The sequence below is a fragment of the Bufo bufo genome, chromosome 1, assembly GCF_905171765.1.
Source record: "Bufo bufo chromosome 1, aBufBuf1.1, whole genome shotgun sequence".
NCBI classification, from domain to species: domain Eukaryota; kingdom Metazoa; phylum Chordata; class Amphibia; order Anura; family Bufonidae; genus Bufo; species Bufo bufo.
In genome coordinates this window covers 677,872,549-677,890,715 of record NC_053389.1, presented here as the reverse complement: position 1 = coordinate 677,890,715, position 18,167 = coordinate 677,872,549, and the positions used below count along the sequence as shown (strand labels likewise).

At 42.6% G+C, this 18,167-nt stretch overlaps 1 protein-coding gene across 1 annotated transcript in view; it reads left to right on the top strand.

The window, feature by feature from the left end:
- SERINC4 (serine incorporator 4) overlaps positions 1–17,384 on the top strand; it is a 70,162-nt gene extending 52,778 nt beyond the window's left edge. The window contains exons 9-12 of the mRNA XM_040415372.1: positions 11,821–11,893; positions 12,240–12,285; positions 13,786–13,939; positions 17,165–17,384. Of these exons, the coding sequence (XP_040271306.1) occupies positions 11,821–11,893; positions 12,240–12,285; positions 13,786–13,939; positions 17,165–17,384 (493 nt within the window). The remainder of the gene's footprint in view (positions 1–11,820; positions 11,894–12,239; positions 12,286–13,785; positions 13,940–17,164) is intronic.
- Positions 17,385–18,167: the final 783 nt, after the last annotated feature.

Genomic DNA, 18,167 nt, shown 5'->3' with positions numbered 1-18,167 from the left:
ACTATAAAAATATTATTTTATTGGGTACATGATTAAAAGCATACATAGAGATAACAGACAAATGCACGAAAGTGCAGCACAATCCTGGGAGAGCTGGTAGAGTACAAAAAATAGTAAAAAGACAGAAGTGACCCGGGTAGGGATGTATCTAAATAAGGCAAGGTTACCATATAAGATATATGTTGAAGGGATACCCACTATTGATGGGAGTATATATAATCTCGTCAAATATAAAGTGCAAGTGCAAGCCTATATCTAAGCAAAGGAGAGGAGAAATAACCCTTCAATGTGGGTCCCTGAACACATATATATGCATATACCTATTCAAGTAGTCTGAGCGGGTAAATAAAGTGCATGTGCAAATCACATAACAGTTTATAAGACAAAACACTTGGTGAGTGTTTGGTCACAAAAACACAAGACAACCGCAGAAGTTTAACAGGTAAGTAGATGAACAGGAATGAGGTCACATACCGTATATAAAGTGATGGTAAGTCCACAGGAAGACTGCACACCCCGACGCGCGTTTCGATTTGAAACCTTCCTCTGGGGGTTTATTAGACCTAGTAGCCAGTGTAAAAATTGAAAAAACAGGTGTAGTGTCACAGAGAAAGGGGTCTGCATCATTTTGTGCCAAAATTATGCCACAATTCTGTATTAAAAAGGATCTGTCACCACAAAATTCATTGCAATCTGAAAGCACAGCGTTATAGAGCACGGGGAGCTGAGCAGATTGATATATAGTTTTTTAGGATAAGATTCAGTAGAATTTGTAATTTATACATTTATATCTTTGCTTTTTTCAGTTCCAGTGAACAGCTATCGGTACAGGGAGGAGAAGTCATCAGTGATTGATAGCACTGTGTGTATAAGGGACCATTCACACGTCCGCAATTTTGTTGCGGACCTTTTCATTTTCATGGGGCAGCACGATGTGTTGCCCGGATCCGCACTTCCGGGTCCGCAATTCCGATCCCGAAAAATATAGAATATGTTCTATTACAAGATTAGGCATTTTCTATTAAGTGGAAAATGCAAATGTGATCGCACACTACATCCAGCACTCTGCCCTCCATGCTGGACGAGACATTGGTTTATATTTTGGCCAAAGCATAGTAAGCCACTCACCGCGTCAAGGTTGTCTCATGAGTGGTCCCTAACTCTTGTTCCTACCTGTTCATGGGCCATGACAGCCACATAAAATCCAAGGAATGCAGGTCAGCATGCAAGCCAAGTACACTTTGCTTGTAACCCTGTCCGGTGCCATTACAGCTTTCATCGGATCCAGGGATGCAAGTACCAACATGCATGCTGAACCCACCATATACTTCTCCTGGAGCCAGATGGCTAATGGTAGGTTCTATACAAGCAGACTCAGTTTTATACTGACTTTAAAACCAGCCTCAAGGACAGATTAACTGGTCAGGTGTGCAATGACTCCAAGGAGATCGCCACGCCTCCAATATATACTACAAAGAAAAAAATAAGGGGTTGGGTCAGCACAACCTGCCTGTAGGTGCACATCACTATGGCGAAATACATATACAAACAGAAAATGCAAATGTGATCGCACACTACATCCAGCACTCTGCCCTCCATGCTGGACGAGACATTGGTTTATATTTTGGCCAAAGCATAGTAAGCCACTCACCGCGTCAAGGTTGTCTCATGAGTGGTCCCTAACTCTTGTTCCTACCTGTTCATGGGCCATGACAGCCACATAAAATCCAAGGAATGCAGGTCAGCATGCAAGCCAAGTACACTTTGCTTGTAACCCCGTCCGGTGCCATTACAGCTTTCATCGGATCCAGGGATGCAAGTACCAACATGCATGCTGAACCCACCATATACTTCTCCTGGAGCCAGATGGCTAATGGTAGGTTCTATACAAGCAGACTCAGTTTTATACTGACTTTAAAACCAGCCTCAAGGACAGATTAACTGGTCAGGTGTGCAATGACTCCAAGGAGATCGCCACGCCTCCAATATATACTACAAAGAAAAAAATAAGGGGTTGGGTCAGCACAACCTGCCTGTAGGTGCACATCACTATGGCGAAATACATATACAAACAGAAAATGCAAATGTGATCGCACACTACATCCAGCACTCTGCCCTCCATGCTGGACGAGACATTGGTTTATATTTTGGCCAAAGCATAGTAAGCCACTCACCGCGTCAAGGTTGTCTCATGAGTGGTCCCTAACTCTTGTTCCTACCTGTTCATGGGCCATGACAGCCACATAAAATCCAAGGAATGCAGGTCAGCATGCAAGCCAAGTACACTTTGCTTGTAACCCCGTCCGTATAAAACTGAGTCTGCTTGTATAGAACCTACCATTAGCCATCTGGCTCCAGGAGAAGTATATGGTGGGTTCAGCATGCATGTTGGTACTTGCATCCCTGGATCCGATGAAAGCTGTAATGGCACCGGACGGGGTTACAAGCAAAGTGTACTTGGCTTGCATGCTGACCTGCATTCCTTGGATTTTATGTGGCTGTCATGGCCCATGAACAGGTAGGAACAAGAGTTAGGGACCACTCATGAGACAACCTTGACGCGGTGAGTGGCTTACTATGCTTTTATGGGAAAAGATTCAGTATAGCTTGTAATTTATACATTTATATCTTTGCTTTGCACCTCCTATGAACAGTGGACCTCCTATCAGCACAGTGGGGAGGTGTTATCAGTGACTGACAGCTATCTCTGTATGCACACTAATGGTCCATTCACACGTCCATGTGTGGTTTACAGATCCGCAAAACACGGACATCGGCGATGTGCGTTCCGCATTTTGCGGACCACACATCGCCGGCACTTAATAGAAAATAATAAGGGGTTGGGTCAGCACAACCTGCCTGTAGGTGCACATCACTATGGCGAAATACATATACAAACAGAAAATGCAAATGTGATCGCACACTACATCCAGCACTCTGCCCTCCATGCTGGACGAGACATTGGTTTATATTTTGGCCAAAGCATAGTAAGCCACTCACCGCGTCAAGGTTGTCTCATGAGTGGTCCCTAACTCTTGTTCCTACCTGTTCATGGGCCATGACAGCCACATAAAATCCAAGGAATGCAGGTCAGCATGCAAGCCAAGTACACTTTGCTTGTAACCCCGTCCGGTGCCATTACAGCTTTCATCGGATCCAGGGATGCAAGTACCAACATGCATGCTGAACCCACCATATACTTCTCCTGGAGCCAGATGGCTAATGGTAGGTTCTATACAAGCAGACTCAGTTTTATACTGACTTTAAAACCAGCCTCAAGGACAGATTAACTGGTCAGGTGTGCAATGACTCCAAGGAGATCGCCACGCCTCCAATATATACTACAAAGAAAAAAATAAGGGGTTGGGTCAGCACAACCTGCCTGTAGGTGCACATCACTATGGCGAAATACATATACAAACAGAAAATGCAAATGTGATCGCACACTACATCCAGCACTCTGCCCTCCATGCTGGACGAGACATTGGTTTATATTTTGGCCAAAGCATAGTAAGCCACTCACCGCGTCAAGGTTGTCTCATGAGTGGTCCCTAACTCTTGTTCCTACCTGTTCATGGGCCATGACAGCCACATAAAATCCAAGGAATGCAGGTCAGCATGCAAGCCAAGTACACTTTGCTTGTAACCCCGTCCGGTGCCATTACAGCTTTCATCGGATCCAGGGATGCAAGTACCAACACGCATGCTGAACCCACCATATACTTCTCCTGGAGCCAGATGGCTAATGGTAGGTTCTATACAAGCAGACTCAGTTTTATACTGACTTTAAAACCAGCCTCAAGGACAGATTAACTGGTCAGGTGTGCAATGACTCCAAGGAGATCGCCACGCCTCCAATATATACTACAAAGAAAAAAATAAGGGGTTGGGTCAGCACAACCTGCCTGTAGGTGCACATCACTATGGCGAAATACATATACAAACAGAAAATGCAAATGTGATCGCACACTACATCCAGCACTCTGCCCTCCATGCTGGATCCGATGAAAGCTGCCATTACAGCTTTCATCGGATCCAGGGATGCAAGTACCAACATGCATGCTGAACCCACCATATACTTCTCCTGGAGCCAGATGGCTAATGGTAGGTTCTATACAAGCAGACTCAGTTTTATACGGACGGGGTTACAAGCAAAGTGTACTTGGCTTGCATGCTGACCTGCATTCCTTGGATTTTATGTGGCTGTCATGGCCCATGAACAGGTAGGAACAAGAGTTAGGGACCACTCATGAGACAACCTTGACGCGGTGAGTGGCTTACTATGCTTTGGCCAAAATATAAACCAATGTCTCGTCCAGCATGGAGGGCAGAGTGCTGGATGTAGTGTGCGATCACATTTGCATTTTCTGTTTGTATATGTATTTCGCCATAGTGATGTGCACCTACAGGCAGGTTGTGCTGACCCAACCCCTTATTTTTTTCTTTGTAGTATATATTGGAGGCGTGGCGATCTCCTTGGAGTCATTGCACACCTGACCAGTTAATCTGTCCTTGAGGCTGGTTTTAAAGTCAGTATAAAACTGAGTCTGCTTGTATAGAACCTACCATTAGCCATCTGGCTCCAGGAGAAGTATATGGTGGGTTCAGCATGCATGTTGGTACTTGCATCCCTGGATCCGATGAAAGCTGTAATGGCACCGGACGGGGTTACAAGCAAAGTGTACTTGGCTTGCATGCTGACCTGCATTCCTTGGATTTTATGTGGCTGTCATGGCCCATGAACAGGTAGGAACAAGAGTTAGGGACCACTCATGAGACAACCTTGACGCGGTGAGTGGCTTACTATGCTTTGGCCAAAATATAAACCAATGTCTCGTCCAGCATGGAGGGCAGAGTGCTGGATGTAGTGTGCGATCACATTTGCATTTTCCGTTTGTATATGTATTTCGCCATAGTGATGTGCACCTACAGGCAGGTTGTGCTGACCCAACCCCTTATTTTTTTCTTTGTAGTATATATTGGAGGCGTGGCGATCTCCTTGGAGTCATTGCACACCTGACCAGTTAATCTGTCCTTGAGGCTGGTTTTAAAGTCAGTATAAAACTGAGTCTGCTTGTATAGAACCTACCATTAGCCATCTGGCTCCAGGAGAAGTATATGGTGGGTTCAGCATGCATGTTGGTACTTGCATCCCTGGATCCGATGAAAGCTGTAATGGCACCGGACGGGGTTACAAGCAAAGTGTACTTGGCTTGCATGCTGACCTGCATTCCTTGGATTTTATGTGGCTGTCATGGCCCATGAACAGGTAGGAACAAGAGTTAGGGACCACTCATGAGACAACCTTGACGCGGTGAGTGGCTTACTATGCTTTGGCCAAAATATAAACCAATGTCTCGTCCAGCATGGAGGGCAGAGTGCTGGATGTAGTGTGCGATCACATTTGCATTTTCTGTTTGTATATGTATTTCGCCATAGTGATGTGCACCTACAGGCAGGTTGTGCTGACCCAACCCCTTATTATTTTCTATTAAGTGCCGGCGATGTGTGGTCCGCAAAATGCGGAACGCACATCGCCGATGTCCGTGTTTTGCGGATCTGTAAACCACACATGGACGTGTGAATGGACCATTAGTGTGCATACAGAGATAGCTGTCAGTCACTGATAACACCTCCCCACTGTGCTGATAGGAGGTCCACTGTTCATAGGAGGTGCAAAGCAAAGATATAAATGTATAAATTACAAGCTATACTGAATCTTTTCCCATAAAACTATATATCAATTTGCTCAGCTCCTCCTGCTCTATAACATGCTGCTTTCAGATTGCATTGCAGGTCCTCTTTAAAGTAGACCAGCGAATAGTTGGAATAGAGTTAGATGAAAGTGTCTGTCTCTGCGCCAGATTTATTATCCAGCCTGATCCACCAGTCATAAATCTGGTGCAGGCCTAGATAGCTGGTCCAGGCTTATGCCATCTATAGGGATAGTAAATCTGCTCCATAGTATTTTGCATTGCTTTTAGGCAGCCTGACTGTAGTTATAAGGCAATAGAGAATTGTGAAACACATGACAAATGTTTTTGTGCCTTATTTGTACTTTTGGTGTGTTTTTTTTAACATAATGTTTCATTCAGACATTTTCCCATAGAAGTTCCTTTAGGAAAAGAAATGCATGTAAAACTCATGAAAAACACAAAAAAATGGCGCAAAAACTATTGGTCAAGAAAGCCTAAATTGAGGCTTTGATGGCATATTTTTGAAGCTTTATCAGTTGAAGTTTGGAATATTTCATGTGATATTCTTGTTGTACAGGTTGTCCCAACAACAGAACTTTTACATAAATACATCTTTCATCATGTCGTAATGTGCAAAGATTAAGAAGAGTAGAAAATGAAGCGATGCAAGCATATCATTTAGGAGACAATTTACTAAATCATGTTCCATTCTTGTCCATGACTCATGTTCTAATGTTCCAAACAAGACAGCACAAGAGTTAGTCTATATGCATGAGTAACTTCAGCATTTCACTGCATTCATATTTACTTCATGAATTTGTAAGCAAGACCTCCCATGACCCACATCTTCATGCCCATGCCAAGTTGACCTCCTTAATGGGTACACTTTAGTTGTGATATCACTGTTTCTTACATCATGTGTAAGAAACAAACAAACTTGCAAACTTGAAGTCTTTTGAGCATTCCCCTCCTGTACATGTAGTTCTTTTAGGAAAAACACCATGGCCCTGATTTATCATAGACCAGTTAGAATGAGGTTCACACTGCGTCATCATCACGCCCCCTTTTTTGAAAAATGGCAAGGATGGTGGAGAAACACTACTTGCGCAACATTTTTTTGTGCAAATGACATTTAAATAGCCGCAAACACGACGCCAGAAAGCAGGAGTGGGGGGAATGATAAATTCCTTCCTGTGTTTTTGTGGACTCTTTTCCTGTTGTTTTTTTGCACTTTTTTGTAAATGCTGTGGTCAGATGTTAGCTCAAATGCAGATGGGAATTGAAAGAAAGCGCTAAACACAGATTTGCTAATCCTGTCTAATATTTAGACAATGTAAAATAAGACTAGACAGTCAGAAGATTACCCAAGTTTGTCAAAGTGGTCCAGGCTGGATAATACATTTGGTGCACTTTTAAGTCACCATTGTCTAACCTTACACCACCTAGTATTTGACTTGCTTTGCGTGTTACACCATTTCCCACTATGCCATGGCCCATCCCCTTGTCCAGTGAGGCGCAAATGGCATCTTAAACACATAATAAATGTGGAGCAATGCATATATGCCAGTTTTTGTGCAATTCTAGCACCTATAGCTTAGCAAATCTGCCCAATGTGTTTGACAGGTGTTTTTCCATCATTTTTATGCTTTTTTGGGTCAGTTATATCTTTCTTTTCAAAACGCTGCATCCTTTTGAAATGGTGTTTTTTTTTTGTTTTTTTTAGCTATGTTCCATATAATCCTCTATAGTGAAAAAAACCAGCTGAAAAAACACAAAAAATGTCAGACTTCTTTAAGAAAAAGTCTCTTGGAGATACATTTTCTAAATCACATTTTTGTATACAGCATGGGATGTTATTGGCAAATGTGATTTAGAAAAAGCTGCTACGGGTGAGGTCGCACGCGGCAGTGGTGAAGTGGGCACAATGTTTAATGGGTGATGTCTGTATGGATGGGGTCTTTCAGTCCTTTCAAGAGTTAAAGCACAAGTTTCATCTCCATAATGATTTCCATTTACCTTATTTCCAGCTCAGGGACCAATTCTGTGAGAGTTCGTTTGGTATACCTAAATATGTTCTGGGAACTCCATGGAGGAAGGCTATATCCAATAGTTTAGTTCACAGGTGTAATGAGATATAATTTTTCCATTTAATATGGTCCTGCACTCTTGTAAAGTGGTTTTAGGAGCAGGCTCGCAAGTTTTTAGGATAATATGGCGATACCTGTGGCAGGTGACCCTAGGGTTGCCTCTTGGTTTCTTCACCCTGAGCTTTTTCCCACCATTGAATATTTCTCAATGAAACCTATAAGAAATTGATTTATAAACACAGAAACAAGGAAGTTCCATAAAATATGGGATAGGTGTACCTAGGCCTCTTCCATTGAGTCTTCTAGATATATGAGTACAGTGGATAGATAGATGACCACCCTTATATTTATTTTTTTATATTTTCTCGGAGTTCGAGGACAGCGATGTTACGTTCATGGCCCTGTATATGTGATCTTTTGGCTGGGATCGAGAGTGGGATAGACTGCTCCTTTTTTCAAACACTGCCTTTGCATTAATAAGTTATTTTTTATGTTATATCTGTGTTACTAGCACTGATATATGGATCTCAGTTTTACTGTCCTTGCAACATTTACTACTCTGCATCTTTCTTTTTGAGCCATATGTATGCAAATCACATTGGCTGTACACTATGTGGTAATTTGGAACATTTAATAAAATGCAGTGGCTGCATGTCACCATGGTTTACATCAGTTGAAGTCCAAGCAGCTGGTCACTCTGTGATCAGCTTATGCTCATGAAACCCTTATAACTAGGGATGAGCGAATCGACTTCGGATCAAACATCTGAAGTCGATTCGCATAAAACTTTGTTTCAATGCTCTGTACAGTATTAGAATGTATTGGCTCAGATGAGCCGAAGTTAAAGTTAAGGTACCACTTGGAACCAAACCCGAGTTTTGGGAAATGTTTTTTTTACAGTATAAATCAATTTCTGAAGTTATTAAGCAAAGTCTCGAGAGACTTCGCAAAGTAATAACTTCGGCTCATCGGAGCCAATACATTCTAATACTATATGGAGCGCTCGCTCCGTACACTATTGAAATGAAATGTTATGCGAATTGACTTCGGATGTTTCATCCGAAGTCGATTCGCTCATCCCTACTTATAACTCACAGCCAGGGGCGAACTAGCTATAGACCCTACAGGGAAACTTTCCGGAGTGGGCCAATGCCTAGGGGGCCGCCTGAGCACTCCTCATGGCCAGCAGCCAGGTAAGTAATGATCCCTTCCTGAATTCTACTGTATTGCCATCCTGAGGCAAACTGAAATAGGAGAACAGAACGTGACACCTAGTGCCAACCATCACAGAGAGCTAGTTTTTGGGGAGATGTTGCTGGGGCAGTATTTTGTGATGCACTGTGGTATTTGGCTCTGCTGGGGTGGTATAATGTGCATCGTTATATGGTATTTCTGTCTTCTGTCAATTTGGATCCAACTACAACATGAGGCCACTTTAAGTTTCCAGTCCGTCCCTACTCACAGAATCACAGCAAGTAGGGGACAGTACTGTTGGCTTGAGCTCACAGCATCTTAAATCCCAATCCTTGATCACCCATGTGAAATTAGCCTAACCCTTTTTTTAAAAGTAAAAGGAGCCTAACTCTATGTAAAATAAAATGCTTTTATAAAGTCCTCAACATGAAATAACTCAAGTAAATAGTTTTTATTAGATGTTGGTGACTTGTTGACATTCAGCACTATAAGCAGTCATGAAATCCACTGGGATCTGGTGGTTTGACCTCCACTGGTCTAAGTGTTTTTCTTCCTTAGCTAAAAGTGATCTGGAATGAGAGGGAGGAAGCACGTTAAATAAAAATGATGCCCACGAATGGTGAAAACATGAAAATATTTGCCGTTCTCTTTGCCAGCTGTTATAAATAATGGGGCTTACTATACTTAACTGAGCTCCGAATGAAAATGTGGAAAGGTCATGAACAGAGCAGCAAGAGAACCGTGGGGAATTACTGGTTCTCCAAGCATGCCAAATATCTTTTCTAATTAAGCCAACGATATTAGAAGTTCAAAACCCAGAGGCCGGCAGCAGCTGCCCTCTGGATATCTGTCCTCCAACACACGCCTACTTATGGACATTTGCTAACTCTGCAGTGCTGTAAATACCTCTAACTATGCTGTATTGTTGTGCAGCCAAGCTTTTTACTGCCGCTGCTGTTAACAAGGGGGAAGAGGCGGCCATAAAAAGCTGACTGTTCCCAATAAAACAAGTGCAGTGGTTAAAATCTCTGTATTGCAAATAAGGATGAAGAGTTGTATTCTTTCTGGGACATTAGAGCTTGGTATATAGTTGTGTGGGGAGTATAAGATAAAAGGGTGGTGCGTTATAAGTAGAATAAAAATAAAAAAAAGAATAAAAGAAGAGCAACTATGCAACGGTACATATTGTACTAGCCACTGCTGTGCCGCGCACTAGGAAGTACGGTAGCACGCTGTGGAGGGGTCTGTATGTATCCATGTGTGTCTTGTGCTTATTTTTCCATAGAGATTGGGGATAGAAGCTAATGATAGGCTCGACTAAGACTTCACTGTTTCTCCATCAGTCTTAAGGGATAAGTAAAGGTTTTTATGACTTGGTAATAAATAATTTTGGGAATATAAGAAACTGATCTGTAGGATCTTCAAGCATGGACTTAGGCCACTTTTACATCATCTGGCATTCCTCTGCCGGATCTCAAAACCGGAATGCAAAAACGGCTCAGTTTAGGCCCAGTGTATTCTTAATGGGGTATGCTCCATTCAGATTGCATTCCATTCCGTTTTATGACCGGACACAAAACCGCTGCAAGCATCAAAATGGTACAAACCGGACAAACTGAACCATCGCTAAAAACAATGTAAGTCAATGTAGGTCCTTTTTTCGGGACCCTTATCTCTTGACCAGAGTGAAGAACGGTTATAAGAGCATGTCTCACTCTGGAGGACCTGTCCACATTACGCAGACAACCCTTTGATGTAAATGGGACTTGTGTAATGCTAAATTTCCTCTGTGGTGGCCACTGCAGCTAAGAACTGGCCTTAACCATGATATGTCCCCAAGCAGCATGTCACTGCTGGATCACGTGCCACTTGGGGACACATTACCGCTGAGTCCTGTTGTTGGCTGCAATGGAGCAAATGACCCCATCCATTCAGGAACTTTCCATGTGGGGACCAAAAGTGCAGCCCGGGATCCAGAGAGTTGGAACCAAGTGGCAAGGAGCAGGTAAATATACTTCCTTTCACAGATCCTGCTGGCTGGGAGAGATATCTAAAGGGAATCTCTCACCAGAAATCTCCCTATCAAACTGTTTGCATAGACACAGGTCTTTGGTGCAGTGAGGGCATCACCATGGTTCTTGTTGCAACCAAGCTCCCCTAGTTTCTGTAGCTAATCCCTCCCTGGCTGCTTTCATTGACAGGGCCAAGCAGTGGAAAAGCAGCCAGGGCTGGCCTCAGAGAGAAGTGGAGCTTGGGTTCAACAAGAGCAAAGATGATGCCCTCATTGCACCAAAAGCCTAATTTGCATATTAAGAAAAAGTATCAAAACTCAGGAACGGAGCTCAGATTAAAAGAAAAAAATAGCGTTTTAATCAGGTGAACCACAGCTATGAGCCTATGCAAACAGTTAGAATGGGAGGTAGCTGGTGACAGGTTTCCTTTAAAAAAAAATGTGGACAAGCCCTTTAATTTTCTAGTCACTTTGCAAATCATGTTTTATTTTTAAAATTTACCCTCTCTTCTTGCTAACCTACAGATAGAAAAAGAGGGGGCAGAGGGACTGCAAGAGCTGACTAAAAGCAGGGTTTGTTTGTAGTCTGTAACCATGGAGACATATAGGACTGTATAGGAGCTGTAATCATGAATCAGTTGGATATGTTTGATCAAAACTGTTTGCAAAGTTGTGTTTTCATTTTTAGATGCAATTGGACAGAGCAGTAAAAAAATGGTTGCAAAGGTGTAAATATCCTGTAATGTTAACTTTTAGTATCTCTAATGTATTGACCACAATCCATGCCAATGTACTGACCATTAATGTTGCATGTATTTTCAAATGTCCACAGCAATGAAGCCTCCTACTTAGCTGAAATGTTTGGCCCAATGTGGATGATTAAGGTCTACACGTACGAGTTCCAGGTTAGTTATTGGAAAGAAATACATTTTGGTGTATTCAGAAACTCCTGTTATCGCTCAGAACAGAGTCATTTTCTCACATTTCCTTCCTGGTGGGTAATCATTCTGTGAGCTCAGGATTTTAAGAGGTTCACTGCTAGTTCAGATCAGCATATCCAATTGAAGAATTATTGTGGTAAATTGAGCAGCAAGAGAACAGTGACGCCCAGTGCACTGAGATGTCGTCAGGTCTGAGATTGGATACGCTGACTGTGTTGTGGGTGATTAGTAAATATACAGTAATTGTAATACAGCTCATATGTATATATGGATCCGCTGTAGTATCTTAATGTATCCATCTTACTTGTAGAAGGCATCCTGCTGCTTCTGCTGTCCAGAAGAGGACGAGGAAAGAGGTGATGACATTTTAGTTTTTTTTTTATAGCTACTTTGATGTAAACACATGCTCACATACAGTATGTACCATTCTGAAATGTACAGATGAGAGCATCAAGCCTGGAGTTTATAATAGAGAACAGCTTTTATAGTTCCAATGCTCTGCCGTCAGTTTCATAAATGTTGACCCGTTTTTCTTCAGTTGTTTTTGTGCCCTCAATAATGTACTTTGGAGAAGAAACACCTTTGATTAAGGGCTCATTCACACGACCGTTGGTGTCCCATTCCCGTATTGCAGATCCCCAATACACGGGCACCGTTCCGTTGTCATTCCGCATCACGGATCAGGACCCATTCATTTCAATGGGTCCGCAAATCCGGAGATCCGGAACGGAAGCACATAACGGAACACTACGGAAGCACTACGGAGTGTTTTCTGGGGTTCCGTTCCGTGCCTCCATACCACAAAAAGATAGAACATGCTCTATCTTTTTGCGGAACGGAGGGATCGCGGACCCATTCAAGTGAATGGGTCTGCGATCCCCATGCACCTGCCCCACGAAAGGTGCCCGTGCATTGCGGACCGCAATTTGCGGTTCACAGCACGGGCACGGGACACCAACGGTTGTGTGAACGAGCCCTAATACTGGCTCTGTAGTACATGTTTGTACATTTTACGCTGGCTTTGCTGCTAGAAGATGCGGCAAATTTATGATGGGACGTGTGCCTTGTCATAATTTAGGCACATGTTTGGTAGTCTGTGTGCCTGTTGGGAAAAACTATGCCTGCTCCTGGCGTAAAAATAGTAAATTTGCTGGGGCTGGAGTTCCGGCCCCCACTCCACCATCGCCACTCCCCCGACTCTCTTTTGTGTCAAATGCCCTGTAAAAACGCTGCATTTCAAAAGTTCCACTCTCTATGCAATACATGTTTTTTGGTCTTTTGTGTTGTGTTCAGTCATTGTACAATTTTGTCAATTTTACTACCACAGCGTAGAACGTTTTTTTTAAGCAGATTGAAACCTGCTGACAGATTCCCTTTAAGGCCTTAAAACATTCCGCTTGTCATGCTGACAGACGGATCCATCTTGTATCTTTTTTCACATTTTTACCGGTCTGCGCATGCGCAGACCGGAACGATGGGTCCGGCGTTTTGAATGCCGGATCCGGCACTAATACATTCCTATGGGGAAAAATTCCGGCAATTCTTCAGTTTTTTTCGCCGGAGATAAAACCGTAGCATGCTGCGGTATTATCTCCGTCCTGAACAGTCAAAATGACTGAACGGAAGACATCCTGATGCATCCTCAACGTATTACTCTCCATTCAGAATGCATGGGGATATGCCTGATCAGTTCTTTTCCGGTATAGAGCCCCTGTGACGGAACTCTATGCCGGAAAAGAAAAATGCTAGTATGAAAGTACCCTTAGCTACTTCTCACTGGTTTTTGTGCAACAATCAGTAGAGATAAGATCATGCTGGTGGAAGACGGGGTAGTCATTGTTTCCCTTCTCTAACAGGGGATAAGAACTGCGAGGAGGATACGAACATTGGAGGTGGACAGAGAGTCATACACGACGAGCATGAGCAAGTGATCTACAGCTACTCCTTCTTCCACTTTGTATTTGTGCTCGCCTCTCTCTATGTGATGATGACGCTGACCAACTGGTTCAGGTGCGCATTCCGAACATTCCCAGGTGCTTAGTCTTCTCGCTGGGTTGCATGATTGGCCTGCTGAGAAATAACTCACTGTGATTTACAGTATGTTTAGATAGAAGTCAGAAGAGTCCTTCTACGTTCATGTATGATACTTATTGACATTCTCGTTACATGTTGATTGAGCAAGAGCAGAAACTCTCAAATAATAATGTCTCTAATGCCCAGTATTCTTTTGTTGGTTCTGATTTGGAGACCATCCAGGAATGTAAATGGTGTAATACGATTTACCACCATAGCCGTCCTTTGTTTTTTTTTATCCATAATTGCATTACAATCTCTACAGTGAAGGCCAAAGGGAGATGCAGGTTATTTGTCTCATCAGGTCAGAACGTTTTGCAAGAAAAATGTTCTGTTTTGTTCCATCTGTGGCGACATGACAGACATTTATCTGTTACGTGAGGTGTGTGATAATTATCGTGTACGTAATTACCACAAAATATTCCATTGACACAATACCCGAATCAAGTCTCTTCCTGATCTGCAGAGACATCACAGGAATTGTACACCATCGAACTACACCTCAAAAATCCTGGATGACACAAGCGTAAGGACTGTAGGAGCAAAACCATCAAGATCCATCTCCAGGGGCATAGCTAAAGGCTCATGGGCCCTGGTCCAAGGGTTCAGCTTGAGCCTTTAGCTACGCCCCTGGAGATGGATCTTGATGGTTTTGCTCCTACAGTCCTTACGCTTGTGTCATCCAGGATTTTTGAGGCTAGAGAAGCACATAGCCTTGATGCTGCCTGCGTCAAAAAATTTAAACAGTAGACCAACGCCCCCATGCCAAATTCTTGACCTAACCCCTTCCCTCCAGCCAGAGCTATAACTTGACCAGCATGCACTTTCTATAATACTGGTGTCTTCTTATGTGGCACAAGGGTCTTTGGGACTCCTCAGGCTCCTGGGCCCGGTAGCGACTGCTACCTCTGCACCCCCTATAGCTACGCCCCTGTCCATTTCCCATATAGATGGGTGCAATGACACAACAGTCTGTATCTGCTGAAGCCACAGAAATTACCATAAAACAGATTTACTTATTTTTGCACAATAAGCCCTAAAGGGATTTTTGGTTCCATCAAAGCTTGAGGATATATTCATGGAAACCCTTGCATATTTTGGAAAGGAATACTACTTCTACAGTTAAAATATAGGGGGAGATTTATCAAAGTGGTGTAAAGTAGAACTGGCTTAGTTGCCCATAGCAACCAATCAGATTCCACCATTCATTTTTCACAGCTTCTTTGGAAAGTGAAAGGTGGAATTTGATTGGTTTCTATGGGCAACTAAGCCAGTTCTATTTTACACCACTTTGATAAATCTCCCCCATAGTGTTTTCAAACAGTACGGAGGCAATTATCAGGAATGAGATGCCACTGGTCTCATGACACACAAGCAACACATATCTTTCTTGCAGCACAAAAATCTTCATTTGCCAGCAGCACATCGCGAGGTGTAAACAGGGATGTGCTGCAGACAAACAATGGAAATGTGTGGGGATGAATGATCGTAGTAAGGATCATCCATCCCTATAATGTAGCACTGATTGCTCCATTTAAATCCAGCAAACGAGCAGGTAATGATCGGGAAAATTATTTATTTCTGTATCACTGGCATCTGTATTGGAAAGTGTAAAAAGGCTGTAAGATAATATTATCAGTATTTGACAAGTGGGAGAAGGACCACAGCAACCCCCGCCAATAAAGGAAGTCGCAATTGGATAGAATTATTCTGCACAGCCGCTTGAATTGATGTACCACTGAGGCCGTATTCACATTTCAGCAGTGACGTTGAGGCTATAGATTGGCCGGCAGTATTGACAAGCATGTAGATGGAAGCTCGGCGCTGGACCCCCAACACTGACCAGATTTTTTTCTTCCTTATTCACCATTGGCCAACTTCTTAATCATCAGTTCTCAATCTCAGAGAATCCCTTTAAGGGCCTCTACCCAGGCTGATGATCAGGAACGTACATAGAAATGTTTGTCTGGATATTTGTCTGCTGATTAGATCTTTTATGTAGGCATACAAATGCTAATTTGATGGCAGCACATCACCCCATGTAAACAGATATGCTGCTGTCAATAATGTGCATAAGCGATCATAAGTAGTGAACGACTGATTATTCATACAGGCGTTCATTTGAGCAGTTCTCTGCCAATGTAAAAAGTCCTTAAAAAATCAATTTCGTCTATTAGCACATGCTATGGGTATAAATCTGCCTGTGTAAAAGAACCCAACATGACCATAAGTGTTTTGTGGTCTGCAAACTACAGATCCACGAAACACAGCTACCAGCCATGTGCACACTGCATCACAGTATAAACCCATTGACTTCAATGGGTCTGTGGTTCGCATGTTGCAGAAAAGTATAGGACATATTTTGTGGAGCGCCCACATAGATGCAGAAGCACACGGTGGGTCTGCACTGTGATGTGACGTGCACATAGCCAGTATCCATGTTTTGATGACCGCAAACCTGATTCACACAACCGTATCCGTTTTGCAGTCCACAAATCACGGATCCGCAAAATACGGGTATGGTCCGTGTGCATCCCACACCTTTTGCGGGCCCCATTGAAAATAGGTCCTAGTGCAATCTGCAAAAAAATCCTCAGTCTGGGTAAAAAACACTAAATGGTCCTGATTGGTGGAGGTCCCAGAGGAATGACCCCATGCTCACATAATAATAGTCTGTCCCAATTGTAGACCCTTTTACAAACGGAAATATTTAGGCGGCATTTATGTACATAGGCGATGTTTGCCTGGCAGACAGTACTATGTAACGTTTTAATTCACTCGTTTTCCTGACAGCAGTAGACGATCAATTGTGTACAGATATGCAAAATGCTGTTACATATGGTATCCTCCCCAGCACTGCATAGAAAAGGAACAACCTCATTTATCTGGAAGCTGAAATGATTTTCCCTCCTTTTTTTTGCTTATTTTGATGTGACCTTTACGTTAGATCTACACTTCCTTTGCATGGAATGAAATGGTCTCACCCCAGAGTAACTAAGGTCAAAGTATTGAGTTCTCAAGTACTGTGGTTAGTATGTTTATAGGTCGGGCTCAACACTGATAGCTGGCCATGTGCACACCTCATCATGAGTAATGTTTAAGTATCACTGTGACTAATGTTTGACGGTCTGTTCATTCGCATGCAATGCTTTATCTTTGCAGCTATGAGAATTCTTCCTTGGAGACCACATTCACACATGGAAGTTGGCCTACATTTTGGATTAAGGTAGCATCCTGCTGGACATGCATTTCCCTTTATTTGTGGATACTTCTGGCACCAACATGCTTTCCTGGAAATGGACATAACAAAATGATTGGGCCACCACAACATGTACTGAAACGAAGACAGTTCCGTCGAGTAACAGGGGGGAATGTATCATGACTTTTTGAAGTCAGTTTTGCTTTGAGTTTGTGTTGGCAAAAGGTGAGCCAAATTTATCAAAAGTTGCTCATTATTTGATAAATTAGGTGCACCTTTAAACCTAACATCTTTGTCTAAAAATGCTATACCAGTTTTTCTACATTTCCACCACCATCACACAGGCACACACATACACTGGAATGATTTTGTGACTTTTTTTTTTAGACTTGTTGCAGTGATAAATCTTATTTGAAACTAATTCACATACCTATCCATGCCCACTGTTCCACCCACATTCAAAAGAGGCTATAGTGGCATAAAGCTGCAAAAAGTTTTCTACTTTCTGGTTTACCAGTATGATACATTCTCCCCACAGTGTCTATCTGAAATGTTGTAATCCCCTCATCTGATTTAAAGACATTGTGACGGGAATTACAATGGCCGCGTGGGAGCAATGCTTTAACAATAAGTGGGGATTAACAACAGGGAATACACGTCTAATGTGATTGGTTCTTCCTACTTTCATAAAGAGAAATGGTCACCTTTGATGGTGCTGAGGTGGAACAAGAAATACAGAGACTATGATTACCTTTCCTAAAGGTCATGATGACAATGACACAGACTTTTCAATGTAATGTCAGCCATCCTGTTGGATAGAATTGTTCTGGTTTCAGTTTTCGAACATTTTATGAATGTTTATATATATATATATTATGTATATACCTGTATTATGCAAAGGAAAATGCCATCTTCATATTCTGACAGTGATTCCACAATGGATTTTGGACTACTGAGTACTAATTG